This window comes from Lipotes vexillifer, unplaced genomic scaffold (genome assembly GCF_000442215.2).
Source record: "Lipotes vexillifer unplaced genomic scaffold, Lipotes_vexillifer_v1.1 scaffold1166, whole genome shotgun sequence".
Taxonomy (NCBI): domain Eukaryota; kingdom Metazoa; phylum Chordata; class Mammalia; order Artiodactyla; family Lipotidae; genus Lipotes; species Lipotes vexillifer.
The window spans coordinates 1,216,237-1,240,622 of record NW_006773421.1 but is presented as its reverse complement, the minus strand read 5'-3'; the positions used below and the strand labels follow the sequence as shown (position 1 = coordinate 1,240,622).

Sequence of the window (24,386 nt, the reverse complement as noted above, 5' to 3'; positions counted from 1 at the left end):
CGCAAAAAAAAAAAAAAAAAAAAAAAAAAGCATCCCACAAGAGGGGCAACGTGGAGGGAGACTGGACTCAGCTCTGAATAAAACTCACACCACCAAAGGCCAAAGAAACAAAGCCCTTTCCTTGAACCCCGCGTCCTTTCATGGATGATTTCTGTATAGCTTGGGGATATTTTAAAGAGAAGAGAAAGCAGGATCACCGCCCAAGCTCTGATGCCAAAGAGCCTGATCAGCCAAGATGCACTTGAAGCTGAAAGGCAGGTTCTGTGGATGTGCTCATTCCTCCCGGAATTGAGTGTCCTGGCTCTAAGGGCTTCACGTTTTTAATTTTAAAAATGTGAGCATTTGGCTTCCCTTGCCAGGTAGTCATGAGCAAAGGTGAAATTATGTGCGTGGACAAGCTTTTCTGGAAAATCAACAAGCACGCAGAATTGCGAGGCGTTAGTTAGTCATCCACCCGTCCTGAGCCACGCACTCTCCCCGCGGCAGGGGCTTGGTCGTGGGGCTCCTAGGCTTCAGCGCACCTACCGTGGCCAGGAGGGAATCCAAGAAGCTGCCGGAAAAGACAGTGCCGGTGGCAAAGGACGTGCTGAGGTGCAGGCTCATTCCCGAGAGGTCTCCTTCCATCCCACCGAGCTGTTCAATAAAGTGCATGTTGGAAGGATTTTCTGCAAATGAAAGAGGCAAAAAGGAAAGGCAGGCAGGTGAGATGAAGGATACAGGACTTCGGGACCAGGCAGGCCAAGCAGGCACCATCGCTCAAACGATTTGATGCCTACTTTAGGGTCAAAGTGGGACCTGCCTCAACTTCAGTATATAGCTTTTTCTTTCCAAGTATTAATATCTTCATCCCCTGAAGATGGGAAGCCCGCTTGGGGACCTTCATCATCAAGGAGATATCCTTGTACCTCAGACTCAGTTTCTCCAAGCAAGTGTCCTGAATGTCACCCTTTATAATTTAACTTTCAAGACAGGACACTTCTGGAAGAAAAAGGGGACGCTTTACATAATCGCACAGGGACAAGAGACATAAATAGGAACATCTGCTCACCCCTGTTACTGTCTTTTTCTCTATACACTATGTCACAGATGGCGTGGTATTTACTTGGGTCCTTAGAGTTGTTTGGGCCCAGAACGGGTTAATCAGTGCCTCTCAAAATTTAATGTGCCTATGAATCAACTGGGCATCTTGTTATAATCTAGATTCTGATCCACTGGGTCTAAGGTGGGGCCTGAGAGTCTGTGCGTCCAACAAGCTTGCAGATGCTCCCACTGCTGATTCAGGGACTACACTTTAAGCAGCAAGGGCTTCAAGAATCATCCTAATCAGACCTGTGCAGCAGTGGCCAAATTATCCATTAGCAAACCTATGCTGGCCCCAGGCTGCAACTAAGACCCCCTGTAGGGAGCCTCTGTAGTCAGTGAAATCGGTCATTTCTATGAGGACAGCAGAGGCGCTGATTGCCTTTGTTCCAAGATTACTGCTTCAAAAATGTTTGTATAGAGAATAGCACTGGAAGATAGTGATATCTCCTACCAGAGCAAAGGGAAGGCATGCTTACTGCCCATTATAAAAGATGCTGGTTCCAGAAGCTCAGGGTTCCTCTCTTACAAAGCAATTCATGGTGGGTCCAGGTATCACTTGGACCTTTCCATGGCCTCCTGTGGGAACGAGGGCTTGGGAAGCCAGCACAAAAGTGATGATACTCTGGCTACTGCTATTGACGTGAGTAATAAACTGTTCATCGTCTCTGACCCAGTGGTCTCTCATCTTCTGTCCACATCAGTGAAACTGGGCAGATTAACCTGTTAGTTTGCAAGCAGCCTTAAGTCTTAGACCCTTCAAACTTCTTGACCGTCATATTATAGATCCAAACGAATCTACTGGACATACAACTCAGAGTACGTTCCTAACTAAGACCGCATTCGTCTCTAATTCTTAAAATTATTCCTTAGTACATTTGGGGGAAGTGATAGACTGCTGGTATTAAGGAATCATTTTCTTCCAAGAACTACGCATCTTTATAAAAGATGAAGGAGGAATGACTAGTATCAACCCGCATTTCCCATGTGCACATACATTCCTCTTCTTGCACTGCCAACCCTCAACACACACACGCACACACGCACACCCCAGGAGCCTTTGTCCAGATCTTGCTGTGTCATCCTAAACCAGTGGCCTCAGCATTCCCAGACATTTTCCTGCAGGCCACTGTACACTCTGTACCAAAGTGCTGGCCATCAGACCTGCAGCTCTCACGTCACTGTGACCCTTTCTTGCTGGCCAAAGAACGAAAACTGAGTGAGCTGGCAGGTGATTTGTTAGGCTAATTTGACAGGCACTGCCTGGTGCCAGAAAGTCTTTCCTTGAACAAAGCTGTATGTCCCTGGAGAGTGACCAGATGCATTTCTGAGGCCGGTGAAAAGCTGGCTGGTCCCTCCTGACCACTGTAACTTACATGACAGTCTTCTGATCAATGTCCTCAGTGTATATACACCTCAGAGTCAGAGACGGCTCAGAAGGGTAGCAAAATAAAAATGAAATATAAGTAAGAACTGCAGCCAACAGCTTTAGGGTGGTTACAGATAGGCTGGCAGGTACAAGTCAGGCTCAAGGGATCTGAGATCTTCAAAGGTGGATTTGGAGAGCTGCAGTTCTGGGATCCAGGGTGGCTGGACTGTTGTCCACCTGCTGCACTGCCACTCCCAAACCATGTGGTGGTGTCACCTACTGGCTCCTCTCTCTGTCTGCCGGCTTCATTTCTGGGACTATGAGGTCTGCTCATCTAGTTGGGTACAAATCTCCCTCAGCTTACACATGCTGAATCATAAAAATCCCACTAAAATGTCTGCTACGCTATGGAATCGAGTCAAATCTCACACCCAGGAGCAGCTTTAGAGACCATCTTTGAGTTGGTCCAAACTGTGTTAAAGGTACCACCCCCTCTTCGGTAACTTCCCTTTTGCTCACCAACTATTATTAGCATTAAATCTCAGTGTCTACCCTGGTGAATCACAAACAGTGCACACAGGCACCTGCCTTCCCTGCCCTTCTTGCTGCCCCCAGGGCTCCTCACATCTCGGAAAGTTTCATATACGTGCGTTTTCCATAAGGTGTTGATGGGAGATAACAGCTCATCCTGTTATTTCTGCATGGAGTATTTCCATTTTAGAAGAGCACCGCTCAGGGCTGGGATTAAGAAGACACAAGGGACACAAAATTTAAAGACCCCCAAGAGTGAGCCTTTCCTTAATGTCTACACCCTGGGGGCCTCACCTGCCTCACTCTAGTGCCTGCCCTGGTAGCACCGCAGGAGAGGAAGACGTCTGACGGGTAGAGAAGCTGGTTTAAGGAGAGCCTTTCTTGCAGTTTTCAAATCCACGTCCCCTCCCCTGGAAGAACGGAGAAGGCAGGAGCTACTCCTGCACCCTGACACCCAGATATGACAGGCTCTGCTGGAGGATGTCAACGTCACCAAACAGGTAAAAGCCCAATATAACATCCAAACACATAATGGTCTCTGGGCCCCATTCTGGTCCTCAGTCCTTTGACTGTGGATACTGAAGACACCCTTGGGACATCAAATTCAGATACAAAGACTTCTCCCTTGAATTCTGTCCTTGAAACACAACTTACTCAGTTCAGTGAGGATGGGGATCCTTCGGTACTTTGATTTCCCGGGATTGTCACTGAAGCACCGAGTATACCCTGTAGACACAGACAGCAACAAGGGAGGGATGAGATGGACAGGTGCAAACGAAGTGGCTTGCGACACAGATAAGGATGCGGAAGCACACCGTGGCGCTTGGTGCTTTATCTGAGCAAAGTGGCTCTCATGCCCAAATCCCAAATCTTTCTCTATATTTAGGAAGAAAATGGCCTCAGCCTCTCCTTTCCAGAGGTGCGGTGTGTGTGTGTGTGTGTGTGCGTGTGCGTGCGTGCGCGTGTGCGTGCGTGTGCGTGTGTGTGCGTGTAGGATGTTTTCTAAATGGCCCTTCAAGTGAATTCCAAAAAGGGTGACCTTCTCCCTGTAGTTGCTTACTGGCAGCCTAAGTTACATCCAACTGTTCTCTACCAACTGGGAGTGCCCGGTGACGGCTCAGGCAGGCAGTGCCTCAAACCACATCCACTTGCTTGTAGAACCTTCAGGAAACTGAATAACTAGGAGGTGCTGCCCCAGGAGCGCCTGTGGAGGCACTGCGACTGGCTTACTGGCTCCTGGTGCTTCTGCCTCTTGGAGATCCTCTCTGGGCTGAGGGTCTCTTTCTTCTTCAGCAAGACTGTCTCTGCCTCCCAACTCTGGCTGGCCTCCCCAACCCCTAATGTCTTGGGAGTTCCTTCAAGACTGGGGTGGGAGGTCACGGGGCCTCTGTCTTCGCATTCAGCTCCTGCCTTAGGAGGTGAGGCCCTTCATCTCCCTCTGCGAGCCTCGAATCCCAAAGAGATTCCATGCCCGGCTCTGGTCTGGAACACAGCCCTAGCACGCGCGGACAGGTGAGGAAACCTGTCCAAAACCTGTTTGGAACCTGTTCAGAAACAAGGATGACCCCAGAGTTTTGGTCTCCAAGTTAACCCCCGCCCCCCACCCCCCCGAGAAAAGGTAAAGAAAGGAATGGGAAAAGAGAAAGAGGAAACTAGAATCCTGATTAAAAAAAAAAAAAAAAAAATCCCAAAGAGATTCCATGCCCGGCTCTGGTCTGGAACACAGCCCTAGCACGCGCGGACAGGTGAGGAAACCTGTCCAAAACCTGTTTGGAACCTGTTCAGAAACAAGGATGACCCCAGAGTTTTGGTCTCCAAGTTAACCCCCGCCCCCCACCCCCCCGAGAAAAGGTAAAGAAAGGAATGGGAAAAGAGAAAGAGGAAACTAGAATCCTGATTAAAAAAAAAAAAAAAACAACCAAACCAAACCAAACACATGATGATCTCATTAAAACTTATGCTTTAAAACTACCGGTTACCTTTCTTGAACTTTTCTGAGAATGCTATGCATGTGACAGGGAAATAATACTGTGAAAGTTAACATTCTGCTTGTCATTCAGATTCTCTGCTGCCTCCCTCTGCTGTGGAGGGTCTTTTGTTTCCCAAGCCAGGTAAGTGGTAGCGGAGGGTGGGTGAGATGAGCCAGGGCGTCAGACAGACAGCCTGAGAGACAGACAAAGGGACGGGGGTGGGGGAACTGGCCACTGAGATGGGGACGGGGGAAAGAGGAGATCCAAGGGGAGGTTTTGTACCCAGAGAGAATGCCACGCTCTACAATGTAGTAAGTTCCCTACATACAGGCAAGTTTCATTCCGAGAGCACGTTCATAAGTCCAATTTGTTCATAAGTCCAACAAAGTTAGCCTAGGTACCCAGCTAACGCAATCAGCTATATAGTACTGTACTGTAGTAGGTTTATAATACTTTTCACACAGATAATACATTAAAAAAAACACAGAAAATAAAGAAATCCTTTTTTATCTTCCAGTACAGTACCTTGAAAAGTACAGTAGTCCAGTACAACAGCTGGCACACAGGGGCTGGCATCTAGTGAACAGGCAAGAAGAGCTACTGACAGGACGAGGGAGAGCAGGTGGGAGATGGTAGAGCTGAAGGACCGTCAGCAATAGGAGACGGAGGGCAAGCTGCCATTTCCCTCACGCCTGACGTGGATGGCACAGGTTCTGGCTCCTTGCTGGAACCAGATGCACGTTCGCATCTTTGGACATTTTCAACTTGAAGGTGCGTATGTAGGGGCCTTCCTGTATTTACCACCTCTCCCATCTCCCCAAGAAACAGTCCATAAAAGAGCCACTTCTTGTTCACGCTGAGTAGAGCTGAATACATTTCTGATTGCCACTAAAATTCTGAGTCATGCTTCCAGGTAGATTCATGGTAAACACGGAAGCGCCACAGGAGGAGCCCAACACGTGTAGTTTACAGTTAGAACTAGAAATGGCCTTAGGACTTTAGCAAAACCCTTTAGCTTCAGGTGAGGAAACAGAAGCCCCGGGGGCTAACCTCGTCCACGCATCTATTGAAGAGGAGGGTTTGCGTGGTGGCTAGAGACCACATCTCCAAACTCACTGGGAAATCTTATTGATGATGGGATCTGAATACCTTCAACTGTTTTTCTTAAACAAACTCCTGGGATTTTCATAATGCGGGGAGACTTGGGGGAAATGAGATTCTACTTTATTCTCAGAAACGTGCAAGATGCTTTATCTGCTTTAGGTACCTTTCCTTCCTTCCTTCTTTCCATTCTCGTTTCCTTCCTTGCTATCCTCCCTCTACAAATCTTTAACGAGTATCGACTCCAGACTAGGACTATGAACAGTCCCTGCCCCGGTTACATACCATACGTTGCAAATACAAAATGTTTTCAGATAGTGATGAGTACTGTGAAAAAACCCAAGTTTTAGGGGCTAGTGAGTGACCTGGGGAGGTGACCTTAGATAGAGTTTGAAGAGGCTTCTCTGACACTGGAATGTCATCCTGAGTGATGAGCAAAAGCCATCCAGACAGAGGGAATGGGATAAGGAACTTAAGGCAGGAAAGAGCCAGAATAAACAGACTGAAGGAGGAAGTTTAGGCTCCCTACTGGCCTGCAAGACCCTACATGATTTTCCTGCAATTGTCATGAGTCACCATTACAGGGTCTAAAGGAGGAAACTGCCATTATCCAATAAATATTTGTAAAAGATCCCTCGGGCTGCTGTGAGCTGGGAGGTAAGAATGACACCACGGGGCCCTCAAACCTGTGAATTAAGTCGAGTTAGATCACCTCTGAAGATGAGGAAACTGACTCAGGGTCTACATGCTTTGCCCAAGGCTACATGGTTTGTAAAGGATGGATGGGTTTTCACACCCAAATTGGCACCAAGTTCAAAGCCCATGCCCATTCCCTTTATATATATGTTAAAATACATAAGGTTTGGTTGACAATTTCAATAAAATATTGAGATCAGTTTCCCTCAAAGGGGAAAATTCTCCTTTGAGCTGCACTTTCTGATTTCAGTTCCCTCTAATAACGGGCTTGGAATATCCTGACTTTCAGAGTCAAATGTTCTTATTGGATAGAGACAGGTTCACATCAGCTGATGTAACTGCATAAATATCTGCGCTGACACCGGCTGGAGGACAGCAACAGAATTTCTGCCTTAACTCCATCTTTTCTGGTAGAGCAACGGTTAATTTGAATATGTGTCAGATCACAGCCTGGGTACATTTTACTAATGTCAATATTTTTGCTACCTAGTAGTACACAGTATTATACCTGAAATTCTTCCAGGCTGGCAGGGTGCTATTATTAAGCAAAAGATTGCTTAATTGTAGATTACTACTGTACATTTAAATTTCAAGAGCATATTAAGTTGTCAGACTTAATTACTGTTATATGTTTAGATTATGCCACAGATTATTTAGTTCAGTACCTAGGTTTGCCAACCTGTCCTTGTGACATGACAGGGCAGTAATTAGAGCATCAGTGAGAAGCCTAAAGTTTCCCATGGGGATGTCCAGGAGGCCTGGTCCTTTGGAGAATGCTCCTTCGTGCTGTCCCCCCACCTCCAACATCCCTTGGTGAACCACTGTATGGAACAGCCTTGGTGGTCCTAGACGGATTCTACGTGTAACCTTGTCACGATCATGAAGATGTGGGAAAGCCCGCTGAGCCCACAAAAGGCTCAGCAGATATGTCAGAGTGAGAGCTCTCAGTTTTGGTCCTATTGACATACTGCACCTGTGCACTGTAGGATATTTAGCAGCATCTCTGACTTCTACCCACTAGATGCCAGTAGCATCCCGCCAAGTTGTGACAACCAAGGCTGTCTCCGGACATTGTCAGAAAACCGCTGGGGTCAAAACCGCCCCTGGTTGAGAATCACTGTCTCAGAAGAAGGGATAGAAAATTGCTCAGCCTGGAAGATGTTTTCTCCCTCCTGGCAGAATTTCACAATCCTTTATACTGATAATTCTTGGAGGTGGGCATTCCCATTGCCACCTGCTTGGTATGCTGCAAGAGGAGTATTAGTGTGAGATAGGAAGAATGGTTAAGAGAACCAAACAGGCTTCCCTGAGGGTTGGGAATTTCTACATGCAAACTCCAGGTAGATTCCTGTGATGCCGGAGTAATGGGTGAGGTTTCCGAGTGACAGTCCTTGGCTATTCCTATGTGCTCAGAATGTAACTTTATTGCTGCTACCTCTGTTAGGTAGTACAGGAGAGCCTGTCTGGACCTCTATTTCCTGTCACGCAAATGGGTACAATGACATCCACACAAGGAAAGGTGCCAGGTCTACACAACATGTTCTTCCCTAAGCTTTCCCTTTTGCCGTTGGGGAGAGCACCTACTCACACTGCATGATGACTCAAATACTGTGACATTCTTTCATTTTCTCTTCCTTCTTCCCAACCCTTTCCCCCTCTCTCCTGTATTTCCTCCTACCAATCCTGTCAGTTTCGCAGAGTATGTGACACATACAAAAATCAATATATTCTTGTTGAATGACTAAATGGATAAGTGAAAAGGATGAGAATCACCAGATATAAAAGAAACCAGAATTAAAATCATAGGTTTAGGGCTTCCCTGGTGGCGCAGTGGTTGAGAATCCGCCTGCCGATGCAGGGGACACGGGTTCGTGCCCCGGTCCGGGAAGATCCCACATGCTGCGGAGCAGCTGGGCCCATGAGCCATGGCCGCTGAGCCCGCGCATCCGGAGCCTGTGCTCCGCAATGGGAGAGGCCACAACAGTGAGAGGCCCGCGGACCGCAAAAAAAAACCAAAACAAAACATAGGTTTATATCTTTTTAGCCTATATAGGATGTGAGATTTTAAAAAATGATAATAGGAAGGACAAGTCACCCAATGATTAGCTAGGTGGCTTACGGTGTTGTCAGCTTACGCTCTGCTTTTACTGAGCGGGCATTTTTCATTTCTACATTGATGATACTGCCTACACAGTGAATACTTTTCTGTCCAATTTTAGAAAGTTGCAAGCATGATGCAAACACACACACACACACAGTCAACCCACACACAAATCTTGTGTAAATCTGAGTGACCCTAATTGCTAAGCTAAGGACTGACATGCAGAACACAGAGGCATTTTTATACATCTTCAGATTAGCTCAGCAGAGGTATGGCTCACACTTCCTTAGTCGGGATTTTCAATGCCCTTTGATATTCAGGAAGTGCTTTGCTATTATTATTATTTATTTATTTGCAAAAACCCCTGAAATCCTGGGTGCTGAGCGGTGTTTGGTTGTTTAGTGAGGGTCTGTGAAGCAGCTGGCTCACCCACCAAAGACTGGACTAGATTTTTTGTAGTCTAGTCCACAAATAGTGTGGTAGAACAGTGTGCTTCATCCTCTCAGTCACAAAACTAAGAATAGTAACTTGAACACCTACAGGATCCAATGAGAGCCGATTAACAATAATAATACCTGTTGTTAATGATAATAAAATACCAATGGCTATGCTCACTGATATCTGATGCCTAACAATAACAGCACTTACAACTCCATGATCTTCTTTAAGATGGGAGAGAAACAGTGTTATGTGCATTCCATTTAGAAGATGGACATCATTTTTCATGTGGCTAGGATTCCCAAGGACTGAACTGTCCACTAACTCTAGTACAGAATTCTCAGAGCTGGACGGGACTTTATAGGTCATTTGGCCCAACCTCTCTTCCTCTCCATCATTAAAGTTTTTCAGAGAGGAGTTAATTCTTCCTGGTCCATTCTCTCTAGCCTCTTCCTGTCAGGGTATTGTTCTTACATGGCTCTGAGGGTGTCTGGGCTGAGCAGCTAATCCGAAGTGATCCGATGTTGAGTGTGGCCATGATAGGCTCCATGTCCACCAAGGTCGGGCTGCTGGATGACTCAGATGGGGAGGATAAGACAGCACACATGGAACATTCCTCTATGTTGACTGCATGGAGGTCTCCAGAATAGAGCGCAGATCCCTATTGAGAGAAAACCAGGTACATGGTGGTGGCTTTTTGTGGATGATGCAAGTTTTTGAGCCAAAGCCTCCACTGACTTGGTTTTAAGACTTAGTTACCTGATATCTGACACTTTTATCCTTATCATTCATGAATATCTGAGCGTGACTAAATTTTGCAGATCCCTTCTGAGAGCAAGTCTGGATGGGACGAAGTGGAGTGGAGAGAGCAGAGCCTAAACCCACTGAGGTGACTCAAGTGGAAGAAAAGAATCAGAGTAAGGGTAGCAGTGGTGAGGGAAAAACATCACAGAAGGTCCAGATCTAAAAGCCAGTTCTGGGGCCTCCCTGGTGGCGCAGTGGTTGAGAGTCCACCTGCCGATGCAGGGGACACGGGTTCGTGCCCCAGTCCAGGAGGACCCCACATGCCGCGGAGTGGCTGGGCCCGTGAGCCATGGCCGCTGAGCCTGCGCGTCCGGAGCCTGTGCTCCACAACGGGAGAGGCCACAATAGTGAGAGGCCCACGTGCCACCAAAAAATAAATAAATAAATAAAAGCCAATTCTGCGTCCTCACAGTTTTGCTTGTAGGTGACTGCATTTGTACCCTGGATTAATTAGCAAAGTGGCAGTTGCTTCTTTTCTTTGGTGGAGAAATAGGGATAGATCTGGTCCCACCATTAGGTGGCTGAGATGCTAACACTGGCAATTTCTAACACTAGCTGGATCTGGAGACTCCTGGTCATTTTCTTTCCTCCTTTTCTATGGACTAAAGTAAGTGGTGGTGCAGGGACATTTATGGTGACATTTAAAAAAAAAAACAAATACAATTTGTTTCTTGAGACAACCGTTTTCGAAGAGTATTCCTAATCTGTTGCTAGCATTATTTCTTGAAAAATCAAAAGTTTTGGTGCGTTTCACACTGCATATATATATTAATCTAGGGAAATAGTGGCATATAATGAGATACAGCCCTGTGAAGATTCAGAGCAAATACAACCACAATGCCACATATGCATAATGGATCCACTTCTCAGAATTCCTCCTTTTCATACATCTGTCAAGGACCACGTGGCATTATGTGTTCCATAAAAGGCGAGTCTCCAGAAAAGATGAGAAAGTTAGAGCACAAAGGCTGGCTGGTATCAGCCTAGGCTTAGCCATTAGGTCACAATCGGATTTAGAAATGCAAAGAAACTCTATTACATAAAGACCATAAACATGGTTAGTGACATAAAACATGAAATGTGTCTGGATTTAAATCCTAGTCCTGCTACTTACCTGCCTGCCGTGTAAACTTGGACGGGTTGCTTACTCTCTCTGTGCCTAAAGTTCAGCATCTTTAAAATTTATACCATGGGGTTATTTGGAGGGTTAAATGAGTTAATACGTGCAAAATGCTTAGGACAGTTTCTGGTACCAGTAAGCACTGTATAACTGCAAGCTACTACTGATTTATTATTATTATTATCATTATTAATCCTAGTACTGTGAGCATTATTATCGTTATAAATATTCACTATCCCTTACTGTGACACTTACAGGCAGAATGTATATCTGGGGAAAATTCTGGAGAAATCGCCATTCTCTCTGCAGGTAATCCAGAGGCCCAACGAACACAATGTCCTTCAGCTCCTGACGGGTATAGCTGCTAGCTCTCAATGGCATTACAAAATTCCGAAGCCCCATCAGTGTTGAGTGGGCATCTCCAAAGACACACGCTACAATGTGGTTCCGAAACTCATGTTTTGACTTCTCAGTTCGATTCTAAGTATAAGCAGGCCAGAGTCTGGTCATTTTTAGAAACAAGATGAGAGTCCCTTAAAGAGGGCTCCTTCCCCACATCCCAACTCTTCTTGGTATTTACATTCACACTAGCACTTTCATAAGGATGATCGGATTTTGCAAATGACTCATAAAAAACACGGAACTTATCCACTATGGGACAATTAAACTATGTATCTTTTCCGGGAGTTCCTTCTTATTTTGCTTTTTCCAGTTCTCTGTTAGCCTGGAGTGCCTCAGTGCAAACTCAGATCAGCATCATTGAAATCATGAAATCACTGAACCAAATGGGGAAAACAGCTCTCATTTTCATTATATGTTTTTAGCCTCGTATGTGCTATAGTACGACTCACTGAAAAACTAAAACATTCCAAATCCCATTGCTAAACTTGTCTTCTAGTGAGCCCTGAAAAATCCCCAAGCTGTACAACATGCTGCAGTTTTCAGTGGATTTTCATACATATGAAAATATACATATTAGCTTGAACCATATGAAATTGCCTTTTTTCTGGGTCAAAAATGGTTGAATATTGGCAATTTCATATGGCCTCACCTACTATACTGCCCAGATTCAATAGATTCCAGAGTTGAGGAAATTTATCATGAAAAGTGCACAAAATAAATGTGAAGGTTACAAAAGTTCCATTTGATCCCAAACATTTCAATATGTCTCATACTCTTATCAGCATGGCCAATTTTTAACATCTCCCCTATACTTTTAAGTTGAAGACAAAATAATATACGTGACGGATATTTAGATTAGGCTTCCCCACATTCATAGAGACTTTTAAAAACGATAAGTGTAACTTTAGAGAAAGGGATGATACTCCTGTAGGAAACTTATTTTAAGTCTCTGTGACTGATTTCAGGGAATGAGTTAAGGTCTTACTCTCACGGTGCCGGGATAGGTACAATAAGCACTGATTTTGTATGCTGGTAGTCATTAGCGTATGACCATAAACAAACTAGTTAACCTCACTGACCCCTAATTTCTTTGTTTAAATGGTTTAAAAATAAAAGTTAATTCTGTTGTGGAAATTACATAATATATTGAAAGTTCAGCGCTCGGCTCCTTAACTGTTGTTCAATAACTATTTAATCAAATCTGAATCTCACTGAATTCCTAGATTTTCAGAGGAGGACCCTTGGAAGCTGGTAGAGAACTTGTTAAATATATTTACAAGCACTTCCTGTTTGAGTGTGTTCTACCTTCCCAAGCACACGAAGATTCAGGATATTTCAAAGGGATGTATCATTCATCCTAATGCCAGTTTTTTGCTGGGTTAAAGGACAAGCTTCTATGAAACAGGGGCTGTTGAAATCTAACAGGATAAATAAGTCACATCTGACATCTCAACAATTTAGAGTTTGCCCAATTAGCATAGACTGGGAAATAGCATAGTTTGTCCAATTAGCATAGACTGGGAAATTCCAAAGGGAATGGCCCTGTGGGAAACGAAGCTACTTGTCTGGAGAGCCTTTCCAGAGAGTGATATGAATCTTAACCAAATCTATTGAATAATTGTCTCTGGCTAATTCGATTAGTTTTAACTTGAATAATGAAGCCTCCAACAGTATTTAACAGGCCTGAAGTCCAGAAATTGCTCTTTTTAGTAGACCTAAACAATTAGGAATGAGATACACGGCAGAGTGCAATTAATGGGCACAGCTAGAGAGGCAATTTCTCCAAGGAACTGCAGCACAAAACTGTCTTCCAGTTGAGAGAGATGGTGGCTTTTGGGGGGAAGGGGAGGATGAACTATTTGCTCCAAGTAACAAATCGACAACTTCCATTTGACTTTTCTGCAAACCAAACCAAGTTCAAAGTTGGCCCAAATTTTGTAATCTGGACATTTCTCCTCTACAGTCAGTTTCAAAACTCTTAGGATTTCTTAAACTAGAAGCCCTTCTAAATTTATCAGAAGACTCAGTTGGTGTTCTGAACTATATTCCACATAGAGTTGCTCTATCACAGCAACCTGTCTGCGGGCTCAGTAAATAGGGTATAAGAAAATGTCTGCTATTGCCATCTCTTGGTCTCCCGGATGCTTCCATCTGCAACCCCCTCCCAACCTTTCTAAAGATTTCCCTCCCACTGGAAACATGTTTGCCTTCCTGCTCAACGGATGTTTATTTTGTTTCATTCAGAGTAAGACATACTTGCTAAAATGGGGAGTTTCAGCAGCCCTAACAGTTTTCCAGTTGATATGACAGCTCTGACAATTCTGTACTTCTGATCAAATGATTGATCATGCTTTTTACAAAAATTAGAACATATTCTGTCAGGACATTGGCACTGAGCTACAAAATAGTGTGTGTGTGTGTGTGTGTGTGTGTGTGTGTGTGTGTGTGTGTGTGTGTGTTTAACAGAAAAAAGTGAACTAAACTACTTTTGGAAAGCAAGAAAAATACAAAATTATCAATTAGTCACAGTTGAACAAATTATATAGGGTTCTTACAACATGCAGACATCTTTTATTAGTTTATTTTTAATTTAAAAACTCATCTTTTATTACTTAAATTTACCAGCTACTGCTTACAAGGTAAACCACTGAGATTATCCTTGAGTTTCCAACTCTGGAAAATGAGAATAGATGGGGATCCATAATGCAGGTATCAGAGCCTGGGATAATATGCAAGGCTTTTTGCATCTTGGTTGCTGGCATTTCAGTGAGCTGAATTAGTTTGTCTCCTTAAGAGGACAGAGACAAGGACAGGATTCTAGCACCTATAAGGATTCCCTCATGCTGTGTGGGGTGGGAGGACTGAGCATTTTGGAGATACACCCTTTGCTAATGTGTTTAAGTATAGCCACCTTTAAGAAAAAATACTATAGAAAATCCAAACTTTAAAAACTAATTAAGGGAATTTTTATTTAATTAAAAAAAAGAAAGACCACAGATTTCTTGTAAATAGTCTGTTCCCCTGGTGCATTTAAATCAGTTAGATTTACTAGCAAAACAGCAAAGTTTCAGGAGAACATTATTCTGAGTAACTGACTCAGCTAAACTATTAACGGAGGGGAAAAGTAGTTGAAGAATCTGATCCAATTATTTAAAATCCCGGCATCATATTACCCACACGGTCCTTGTCAAATGCCACATCTGTTATTCTGCGTACATTCACATTGGCTCATGAGGTATGTTTTTCCTTCAAAATTCACAGTTTACAAAGAGAAAGGGCAGGTGCTTATGACTAGTGGAAGGACATCATCTACCCTAAAAGGAGCTTTATTTTACCTGAGATTTGGTGCAAGATCACTTACCAGAATCATTTTGTCCAAAGGGGTGGCTTTGCACCAGTGAAACATGCCACTGCTATCAAGGCGGTCAGACTCTAGCTCCATTTGGTATAGAAAAGCCCTAGATACGGAGAATGTAGAAAGTTAGCCTGGGAACACCTGGGGCTCTGGTGTAACAAAGCATGATGTCAAACTCATTGGAGCCTCAAGCCCAAAGTGAAGAATAATATAAGGAAAATGACCTCGGGTCTATGAGACCCCCAAATAAAGACGCATGTCTGAAGGAGAGACACCAAGGGCTGAATGTCTTCACAGCTGAAGACATACTAAGCACTTTGGGCAAAAGCCATCAAGAATTGTGTGTATGTGTATGTGTGTGTGCACATGTGTGTGTGTATGTTTAACAGACACACCAGTCTCTCTTTTTAACTTAGATTAACTGCCTTGAGGGTGGTCACTTCTGCTCTTAATTTTGCTACTGTTCTGATGCTACTGCTGCTTGGGAGAAAGCATGAGAGGTGTTTTACGCACCTGAATACAGAATTTAAAAGGCCGTGAGATCGAATCATGAGTGGTATACCTCTCTCCTTAACCTGTTTTCCTCTTGTCTCCTTTCCATATCTTTTCTTATGGGTCTCTTTTGAAACATCCTTACTTATTAAATGCATTTTACATCCTTTACAGCTTCCGTCACCGGCCTTCATTTGACTAAAATTTGCTCAAACCTTGGTCTAAGTCTCGGCAAAGCCTTCCACGTAATCACCCTACATTGCCATCAGGCACAATGCTTGTCATGTCATGTATTCAACCACCAAAAGGGTTTGAGGAGCTTTTGAAAAATCCCACTCCCATCCCAAGGAATATATATGTGCTTGTGAGAGAAGAAAGGAAACCCTTCAAGAATCACAGAGAGGTTTGGGTTAGAAAGGACCTGTTCAAGTCCAGAGAATCCAGGCATAGACTGCAGAAAAAACCTCAAATCCCAAGGGCTTAACCCAACACAGGTTATTTCTCACCCACACTATGCATTTCACTGAGGTGAACAGGTGTCTCTGCTCCACACAGCCATTCAGAGTCTTAGGGGGACAGAGCCTGTACCATCTTGAGGGTACACCCCCTGGAACATGCATCCCCCTTGGTCACAAGGCAAGAGAAGAGAGATGAGCCCAGGCATTTAACTGCCTTGGCCCAAACTGACAAGTCATTGCACCTCACATTTCATTGGCCAGAACGAGTCACATGGCTCACATTTCATTGGCCAGAATAAGTCACACATGGCTCACATTTCATTGGCCAGAACGAGTCAAATGGCTCACATTTCATTGGCCAGAATGAGTCACGTGGCTCCTGCTGACTTTACAGGGCTGAGGAACATGGGAAGCATCTGAAATATCTGCTGAGCATTTCTGTCTCTTTCAGAGACTTTAAAGAACACCCCTTAGTTTACGGATAAAAGTCAAAGAGCTAACAGACTGTAAAGCTGACACTTGAATATAATGCTGAGGTTGAGATTACTGGTGCTCACAATGTCCAATTTTCCTTTCCTGCCTTAGCAGATGGGTGGGTTAGGTGGGGCCATATGATTCATTCTGGCCAATGACATGTGAGAAGTGATGGCTGATGTAGGGAGAAGCCCTCATGTGATTCTTCAGCCTCCCTCCCAACCTGCTGCAGAAATGGCCAGCCTGAGTACATGAGTGACTACATGGAGCCGAGTCCCTGCCTCCTTGACCTGCGCTGGGCATGTAACGTGAACACGAAAGACACTGTCGTTGCGCTACGCCACTGAGATTTCACGGTTGCTCCCACAGCATTAATCTGCCCTATCCTAATACAAATACCTTTTCCAAAATGCACGCTCCATAATATTAGCAGCTGGAGAAGTCCCGAGGAAATGATTTCTGTAAGCAAATAAATTTTTAGAAAAATGTCCCCTCTTTGAAATTCACCCCACAGCTTAGCATATCACAGGTTCTGAAAAGTCTTGCAAAAGAGATATCCTTTAAAATTTGTATAATCCAGTGTTTTTCGCACACTTCTTTGATCACAAAAACTTTTACTATTTACTTAGGTACTTACTACTTAAAAACATCTGTTACTATGCCTTGAAATGCCTTTTGTAAGGTACTGTACTATGTCACACTATAGGTTCAGTCCCGGTAACCAGTAGCTTATGACAGCATTCTCCTGTGAGATTTTACTATACATCCTGGGACTAATATGACCTACTGTCCTTTGTGCTGAAGGGTTAGGGGTTTTCCCCGTGAATTAATACAGCTTGTCATTCAACACCTGGTTCAAAGACTCAGATCCAACCTAAGTATTTTGCTCTCTTTAACCAGGTTAGTTTCTAAACTACTATCTGAAGTCATGCTTTTTCAGACAAAGGAACTTAAACTTAGATCAACATCAGACCTAAACTAATGGGATAGAGAGAGGACCCAGACAGAGAAGCTGGGGGTGGGGGGGACTTTAGGCACTGGAGAAGGGTTTAGAAAAGTAGAGAGGCTAACTGCTAATGAGATCAGCCAAGGACTAGGTGCAATCCTTTATTTTCCTCTCCATTTGAGACCTACCTACAAACTTAGTGGATTCTAGTCATCTACCTAGGCAGAAGACGTTGTAAAGTTAAGCCTCAAGGTCAGCTTGACCAAAATGAGTTATCTTGCTAATTCAAATTAACAGCTTTTGGTGGTTTAAATATCCGTAAGTCATGAGTCCCAACTCAGCATCCTAAAAGCCACACAGGCTCTACTTAATGGTGATGGCTAGACAGGACCACGGTGATGGCTTTATGCCAAGCTTGTTAAGGGGAGCACACCAAGACCCTAGTCTGGTTTTGATTTTTATCAGGATTTGGAGAATTGGCTGTGTTACTCATTCACAGCAGCCTGTTTCTCTCCGTGCGTAGTTTCCTAGACACCGTCCCTCAGGTGTTGATATAATATACCCAAGCTACCTTCAGGAGGTGGCTTCCTTCTCTCTGCCCTCAGCACCCCTGTCTACAATAACTTCCCCTACTTTTCTTCTGGTCACTTTCTTCAGCTCTTTTGCCACTTCTTCTAATGCTTCCTTTCCCCGCGCCCACCCCCCATAATGAATAAAGAGTCCTTGGTCTGGAAATGAAAGGCCCTTTTGACAGAAGGAAGATGATCTTCTCCCAAGCACATTTAACTTGACTCAGAGTAGCAAATAAATCACTGTACACTTTTCTATCATAATAAAAAGCATGATCTATGGAGCCAAGATGTCACAGAAAACATCTTTCTTCATTCTGATGTTATGGAAAACAGATATGCCTTAGAGGAAACACCTGCTGGAGACCTGCATTAAAGAAAAGGCTGGAGGAGACACACTTCATCATGAAGGCATCCATCCAGTGTCCTTGCTAAAGCAAAACCTGATGCGATTCAGCTCACCATCCCTTAACTAAAGCTCCCTTCTGCCATATGCCTTGCAAATGACATGATCCTTTCAGAAATATACTTCCCTAGAGAGACTAATAAATCATCTGTGAGAATGTGCAGTACTAGCGGTCTTAGAATTTGGAAACAAGGATTGTATCATAAAGGCTGACTATATTGGAGGGAAAGGTAGCCACAGGGCACCATCCAGGTCATTCAGGGCAAAGAAGAAAAGCCACATCTTGACCACAGGGAGAAGCCTCTTGGGTGAGGGGGTCTTTCTGTATAAGACAGGCTGGGAGAAATAAGGTGGGAGTTATCAGAGAGTGCCCTCAGCAGGACATGGTTGGGGTGATGGTGGGGTTGGTTCACTGGTCACAAGGTAGCCTTCTTACTGACCGAGCAAAGTGTGGTACCTTCCCTGGGAGAACCGAGGTGGTAACGGACCTTGAAATGTCCTCAGTCAGGTCTTGCCTTCCACCTTTGGAAGCCGATAGGCTGAGTGTGCTGGGTGAGGACCTGTGGATGTGCAGAGCCATATGTGAAGGAAGCCGCCAGCTTTCTTTGCTGACAACTGCCTTCTTCAGGCTGCTTTGATATTCATGAAGCAAATGTCTTGTGAGCACAAGCTTGGACATAGCTCAGCTAAGGAAGGCAGGCTCCTTTCCCCTCTGCTTTCTGGAACCATTCTGAAGAGAACTTCTACTCCTCCTGTGCCCATAGCAACTTATCTTGTATGAATCCTATCAGTTAAAGGAAAACATAAATGAAGCACCATGTGCCTTTTGTTTCCAATGGTGGCACCCGATGAGACAGATCCAGCCATGCAGTGAAACCTCCATTAAGAAGGTGGGGGGTAGGTATCAGTGCCAGGTCAGGAAGCGTGATTTCCTAGAGTGTAAGTCTGCTTCCTTATTTCCTCCAACAAACAGACTTGACTCAGATTACTCTTGAAAATGATCCACCAATGGATGAGATCCCCCCTTTCCCAATATCTATTAGAAAGCCCAAAAAGCACCTACAGTTCCTTCTTTTTGTCTTTGCAGGTCTCATTTTTGGATGTGTTAGGAAATCCTGGCGCGTGACCATTCCATCTGAAACCTCTTTAAAACTCCACAGGTGGCTTGTAAATTCTTAGGAGACAGTTTTCTGGCCTGGTTGCAGAACAATATACTTTTTGCTCAAGACTTGAGGTGAATAAAAACAATATGTTTCATCAAGTCTTAGCACAGAGAGAAGGACAAGTCCCTTGGCTGAGGGCTGGAGCGGAGAGGAGGGATGTGTGCCTGTTTCCAGGAGTTTCAGTGCCCTTCTCGGTTCAGTCTTTGGAAAAACCCCTTGCCACTGCCTCTTGAAAGCAGCCATCAAGTTCCCACCAAAAATGGAGGGAGAATTCTCAGTCCCAGGATGCCTTTGGTGCTGCTGAGGAGTCTGTATCTTGCAGGCTACAACTGCCTTCTCCCCGGGGACTTTGGCACAGGTAGTGACAAGGCTATGCAGTTCACACTTAACCTGGAAGTAGTCATTATCAATTCTGACTACCACCTTTTGTGTTCTGGGAAAGAGGAAATCACCTAAAATTTAGGAATGTGAGGGCACGCTGTATAATCTCTGCTTCCCCCCACCTCTCTCTCAGACTTACACACATATACACACACCTCTATACACATAACACACATCTCTATACACGTACGCACACGCTGTAGTCAAACTTCAGAATATGAGTCTTTATGGTCATATTATGACTTCATTTTTCTGGGTTTCACCTGGATGCCGCTTACTCATTACAAAGCATTATTTTTACTTTGGAGGGAAACATAAGGCGTAAAAATGTGAATTATTTTCTACAGCGTATTCGCCTAGGAACCTGGGCATGGGCAAGTGGAAAAGGGCTCCTGTGAGCGCTGAGAAGCCCCAGGACCAAGCAACCGGGGAAGGAGCTCAGGAAGGTGACGGGTACAACTCACTTTCCCTGTTAAAAAGGGCTCTGTGGGGGCTTCCCTGGTGGCGCAGTGGTTGGGGGTCCGCCTGCCGATGCAGGGGACACAGGTTCATGCCCCGGTCCGGGAAGATCCCACATGCCGTGGAGCGGCTGGGCCCGTGAGCCATGGCCGCTGAGCCTGTGCGTCCGGAGCCTGTGCTCCGCAACAACAAAAAAAAGGGCTCTGTGATCACGTCCTTTTCGACGAGAAGGGGAAAGGGAACACCAGGCTCTGCATCTCCCACCCGCAGCTTGACCACATCTCCTTGCTGAGACTCCTTTACTGGGTAAAAAGTGAGAAAGCCTGCCACAAAATCTCATGGGGCGTGACATACGTTGACAGCAGGCTGGTTATCTCCAAAGCTCCAAGCCCTCTTGGTAGTCATGTGGGAAACCTTAGGGAAGGAGGGGAATAAGAAACCCGGGGGTGGGAGGGATAAACTGGGAGGCTGGGATTGACATATGCACACTACTATATATAACACAGATAACTAATAAGAACCTACTGTATAGCACAGGGAACTCTACTCAATACTCTGTGAATGGCCTATATGGGAACAGAATCTAAAAAAGAGTGGATATATGTATATGTATAATTGATTCACTTTGCTGTACAGCAGAAACTAACACAACACTGTAAATCAACTATACTCCAATAAAAATTAATAATAAAAAAAAAAAGAAACCCATTGTGGGGCAGCTAGGGCAACCGACTCTGCTGGTTGGCTTACGACTGTGGTGTTCTGGACAAGAGACTTCAGTACTAACACTGGTCACTCGACAGCCAGAATGGGGATACTTTTCCCTGATAATCTGAAAATCTCCTAGAGACAGAGGAAGAAGGGGGAAGGAAGAATAAAGCCTTGAAACGCTATGCCCAGAACACCTTCCACACCTCCACGTTTATAGGTAATTCTGGCTGATGTTCAATGGAAGGAAAGACAGTTGGGCGGCTGGAGCCCTGGAGGTTTTACGACAAGAAGCTTCCAGCAAATTGTATCTTCCAGATTCCCTCTTGTTCCTGTCTCCTAATTCCTGGCATATACAACATCTCCCCTAAGTTATTGAGGAATTATTGACTTTAGTGGTAAAGAGTGTTGGTATGATTTTTTTTTTTAATCTGAAAATGACATTTTAAAAAAGAGAGGTGTTAAGACTTCAGGACATCGTTGTATTCAGTGTAATCTTATTTCAGTCTACACGGGAGAGTGTAAACTGTGTTCTAGCGTAAACCAAATCAGCTGTGAGTAGGGTGCTCTGTTTGCCTTTAAATGCTGCTTTCCAGATGGAGTCTATCAAATCCATGGCCTCTGTTTTCCGTGTTTACCATTTGAAATCTCCGCAAAGACATTTTTTCCACCCTCTCTCCTTAGAAGTTAGACCCGAGGTCAGAATGGCCCTGGCCCAGGTTAAGGCAAGAAGGGGAGGGTGTTTCCATTAGATAAACCCACATCTGAGCTCACACGTGACATCTCTCTGCTAAGTTTTGCTTTATTTCTGATGGGTGTAAACTGACAGATTCTCTGCAGAGCGTATTCTGTGAAAGCATTCATGTAGGCATCTAAGAACTTAAAATTGTTACCAGACGGGAGATGGAGGAGAAAGACAAACAAGGACAATTTCCTCTTCCTCACCCATTCCCCAGATGGACCCTCATTTAAATCCCTTTATATTGATATTTTATGGATATTGCATTTGGGATTTCCTACAATGTGAGGACCAATGAGACAATACCCGGAGCAGCAGCTACTTTAATAAAGGCTGGAGTCTGTGCCCTGGGCAGGGTAGCCCGGGGCGCAGGGCAAGCCTCACCTCTCCTGGGAAAGATTTCCTCAGCCAATCTTTTCAGCATGAGGTTGTATTTTCAGGTGCCCTTTCCAACACTTTCTAAATATCAAACGACAGTGAACACAGAAGTTGATCCGGATGAGAAATATTTTCCTCCCTTAGACAGTTTGGGATACAATCTTCCCTGTTCAGTGGACTAGGAGATGAACGATTAAGTCAGTTATTCCGATACTTTTGATCTTAAAAAACACATTACGTGAGATAAATGCAAATTTCAGGCAAAAGACTATTACTTTTTGTGGGGAGATAACGGAAGTGGGAGATAGGAATTTGAAATATCTGAAAACTAGTTCATTTTTCATTGTACCGATATACTTTCTAAGGTTTTAGGGATTGAGCCTGGGTCAGAGATTAGGGTGACAAAAACGCTTTCCTTATGTGGTGGGGTGAGAGGCTTGGCCTTGACAATTACTAATAATAATACCCCCCACCAAAGACTTTAGGAGGGGAAAAAATAGCATCCATCAAAATGTTACAGGTGTGTGTGTGCATGAGTGCCTGGGTGTGCGTGCGTGTGTGTGTGTGTGTGTGTGTGTGTGTGTGAGAGAGAGAGAAAGAGAAAGAGAGGGTGGGGTATCAAACCGAAAGGTACACAAACTGTGTAGAGGACATAATTCCAGGATACGTGGATACTACTGGATTTTTTTTTTTTCTGGAAAAAGGGTGTTATTTGTGAAGTCTTCTTATCCACATTCCTTAGTTTCTCTGAAATCCCTGGGGCTGAAGGTCAAAATGGTGACAAATTATTAGCATGCTGGTGATTACAGATTTTTGGAAACATTGGAAGGACCTAATGATGTGTCAAGGACCACAGACTTTAAAAACTTCCCCACATCTGGAAGCCATCTCTGGAGGGAAGCCTATGGAATAAAGGCATTCTGGGTGCTACAGCATTGTCCTTAGCACCCGTGACCTGTCAAGCAGCAACGGAGAGAATGGAGATGGACGCCACTTGGAATCAGTTGTGACATGGAGCCCTGTTCCCCTGCTATGTGTTACAAGATGGCTATTTTTAAAAAGTGGCCTGCCTTGATTAAAGGTGAAAAGTTAGAATTAGTGGTCTCTGGTGGGAGGGAAATGGTTGTGGTTAGTGCTCTTTAACAAGAAGTGATTAAAGTTGGGCTGTTTTTAGGGGTGAAAGGTAAGAGTTGGGGTTTTTAGGTGGGAGACAGGAGTCACAGGGTGAGAGGGAAGGAAGGTCTTGAGCACTGTTACTGAGATGTCCCCCGTGTTTTAGGTCTTTACATTAAAGATGAATGAGAACAACGGGAAAGGAGGAGGATGCTCATACTGCCTTGTTCGCCTCTGAGATTAAGTTTCTGCAGCACATCAAGTACTTGACTTTTCGTATGTGTGACTACATAGGTGACATTCATTTCTGGATTTCTTGAAGCTGAGGTCTGTTGCATCAAGAAACCATCTGGAATGAGATATCACCTCACACCAGTCAGAACGGCCATCATCAAAAAATCACAAACAATAAATGCTGGAGAGGGTGTGGAGAAAAGGGAACCCTCTTGCACTGTTGGTGGGAATGTAAATTGATACAGCCACTATGGAGGTTCCTTAAAAAACTAAAAGTAGAACTACCATATGACCCAGCAATCCCACTACTGGGCATATACCCTGAGAAAACCATAATTCAAAAAGAGTCATGTACCACAATGTTCACTGCAGCTCTATTTACAATAGCCAGGACATGGAAGCAACCTAAGTGTCCATCGACAGATGAATGGATAAAGAAGATGTGGCACATTTATACAATGGAATATTACTCAGCCATAAAAATAAACGAAATTGAGTCATTTGTAGTGAGGTGGATGGACCTAGAGACTGTCATACAGAGTGAAGTAAGTCAGAAAGAGAAAAACAAATACCGTATGCTGACACATATATATGGAATCTAAAAGAAAAAAAAAAAAAAGGTCATGAAAAACCTAGGGGCAGGACGGGAATAAATACGTAGACCTACTAGAGAATGGACTTGAAGACACGGGGAGGGGGAAGGGTAAGCTGGGACAAAGTGAGGGAGTGGCATGGACATATATACACTACCAAATGTAAAACAGATAGCTAGTGGGAAGCAGCCGAATAGCACAGGGAGATCAGCTTGCTGATCTTTGTGACCACCTAGAGGGGTGGAATAGGGAAGGTGGGAGGGAGGGAGATGCATGAGGGAAGAGATATGGGGATATATGTATATG

At 44.4% G+C, this 24,386-nt stretch overlaps 1 protein-coding gene across 1 annotated transcript in view; it reads right to left on the bottom strand.

The window, feature by feature from the left end:
- The window catches only part of KCNU1 (potassium calcium-activated channel subfamily U member 1), a 137,853-nt gene that overhangs the window by 14,493 nt on the left and 98,974 nt on the right, over positions 1–24,386 (bottom strand). The window contains exons 21-25 of the mRNA XM_007448320.1: positions 14,974–15,070; positions 11,466–11,690; positions 9,761–9,947; positions 3,635–3,706; positions 526–665 (exon numbers count right to left, since the gene is read on the bottom strand). Coding sequence (XP_007448382.1) covers positions 526–665; positions 3,635–3,706; positions 9,761–9,947; positions 11,466–11,690; positions 14,974–15,070 — 721 coding nt within the window. The remainder of the gene's footprint in view (positions 1–525; positions 666–3,634; positions 3,707–9,760; positions 9,948–11,465; positions 11,691–14,973; positions 15,071–24,386) is intronic.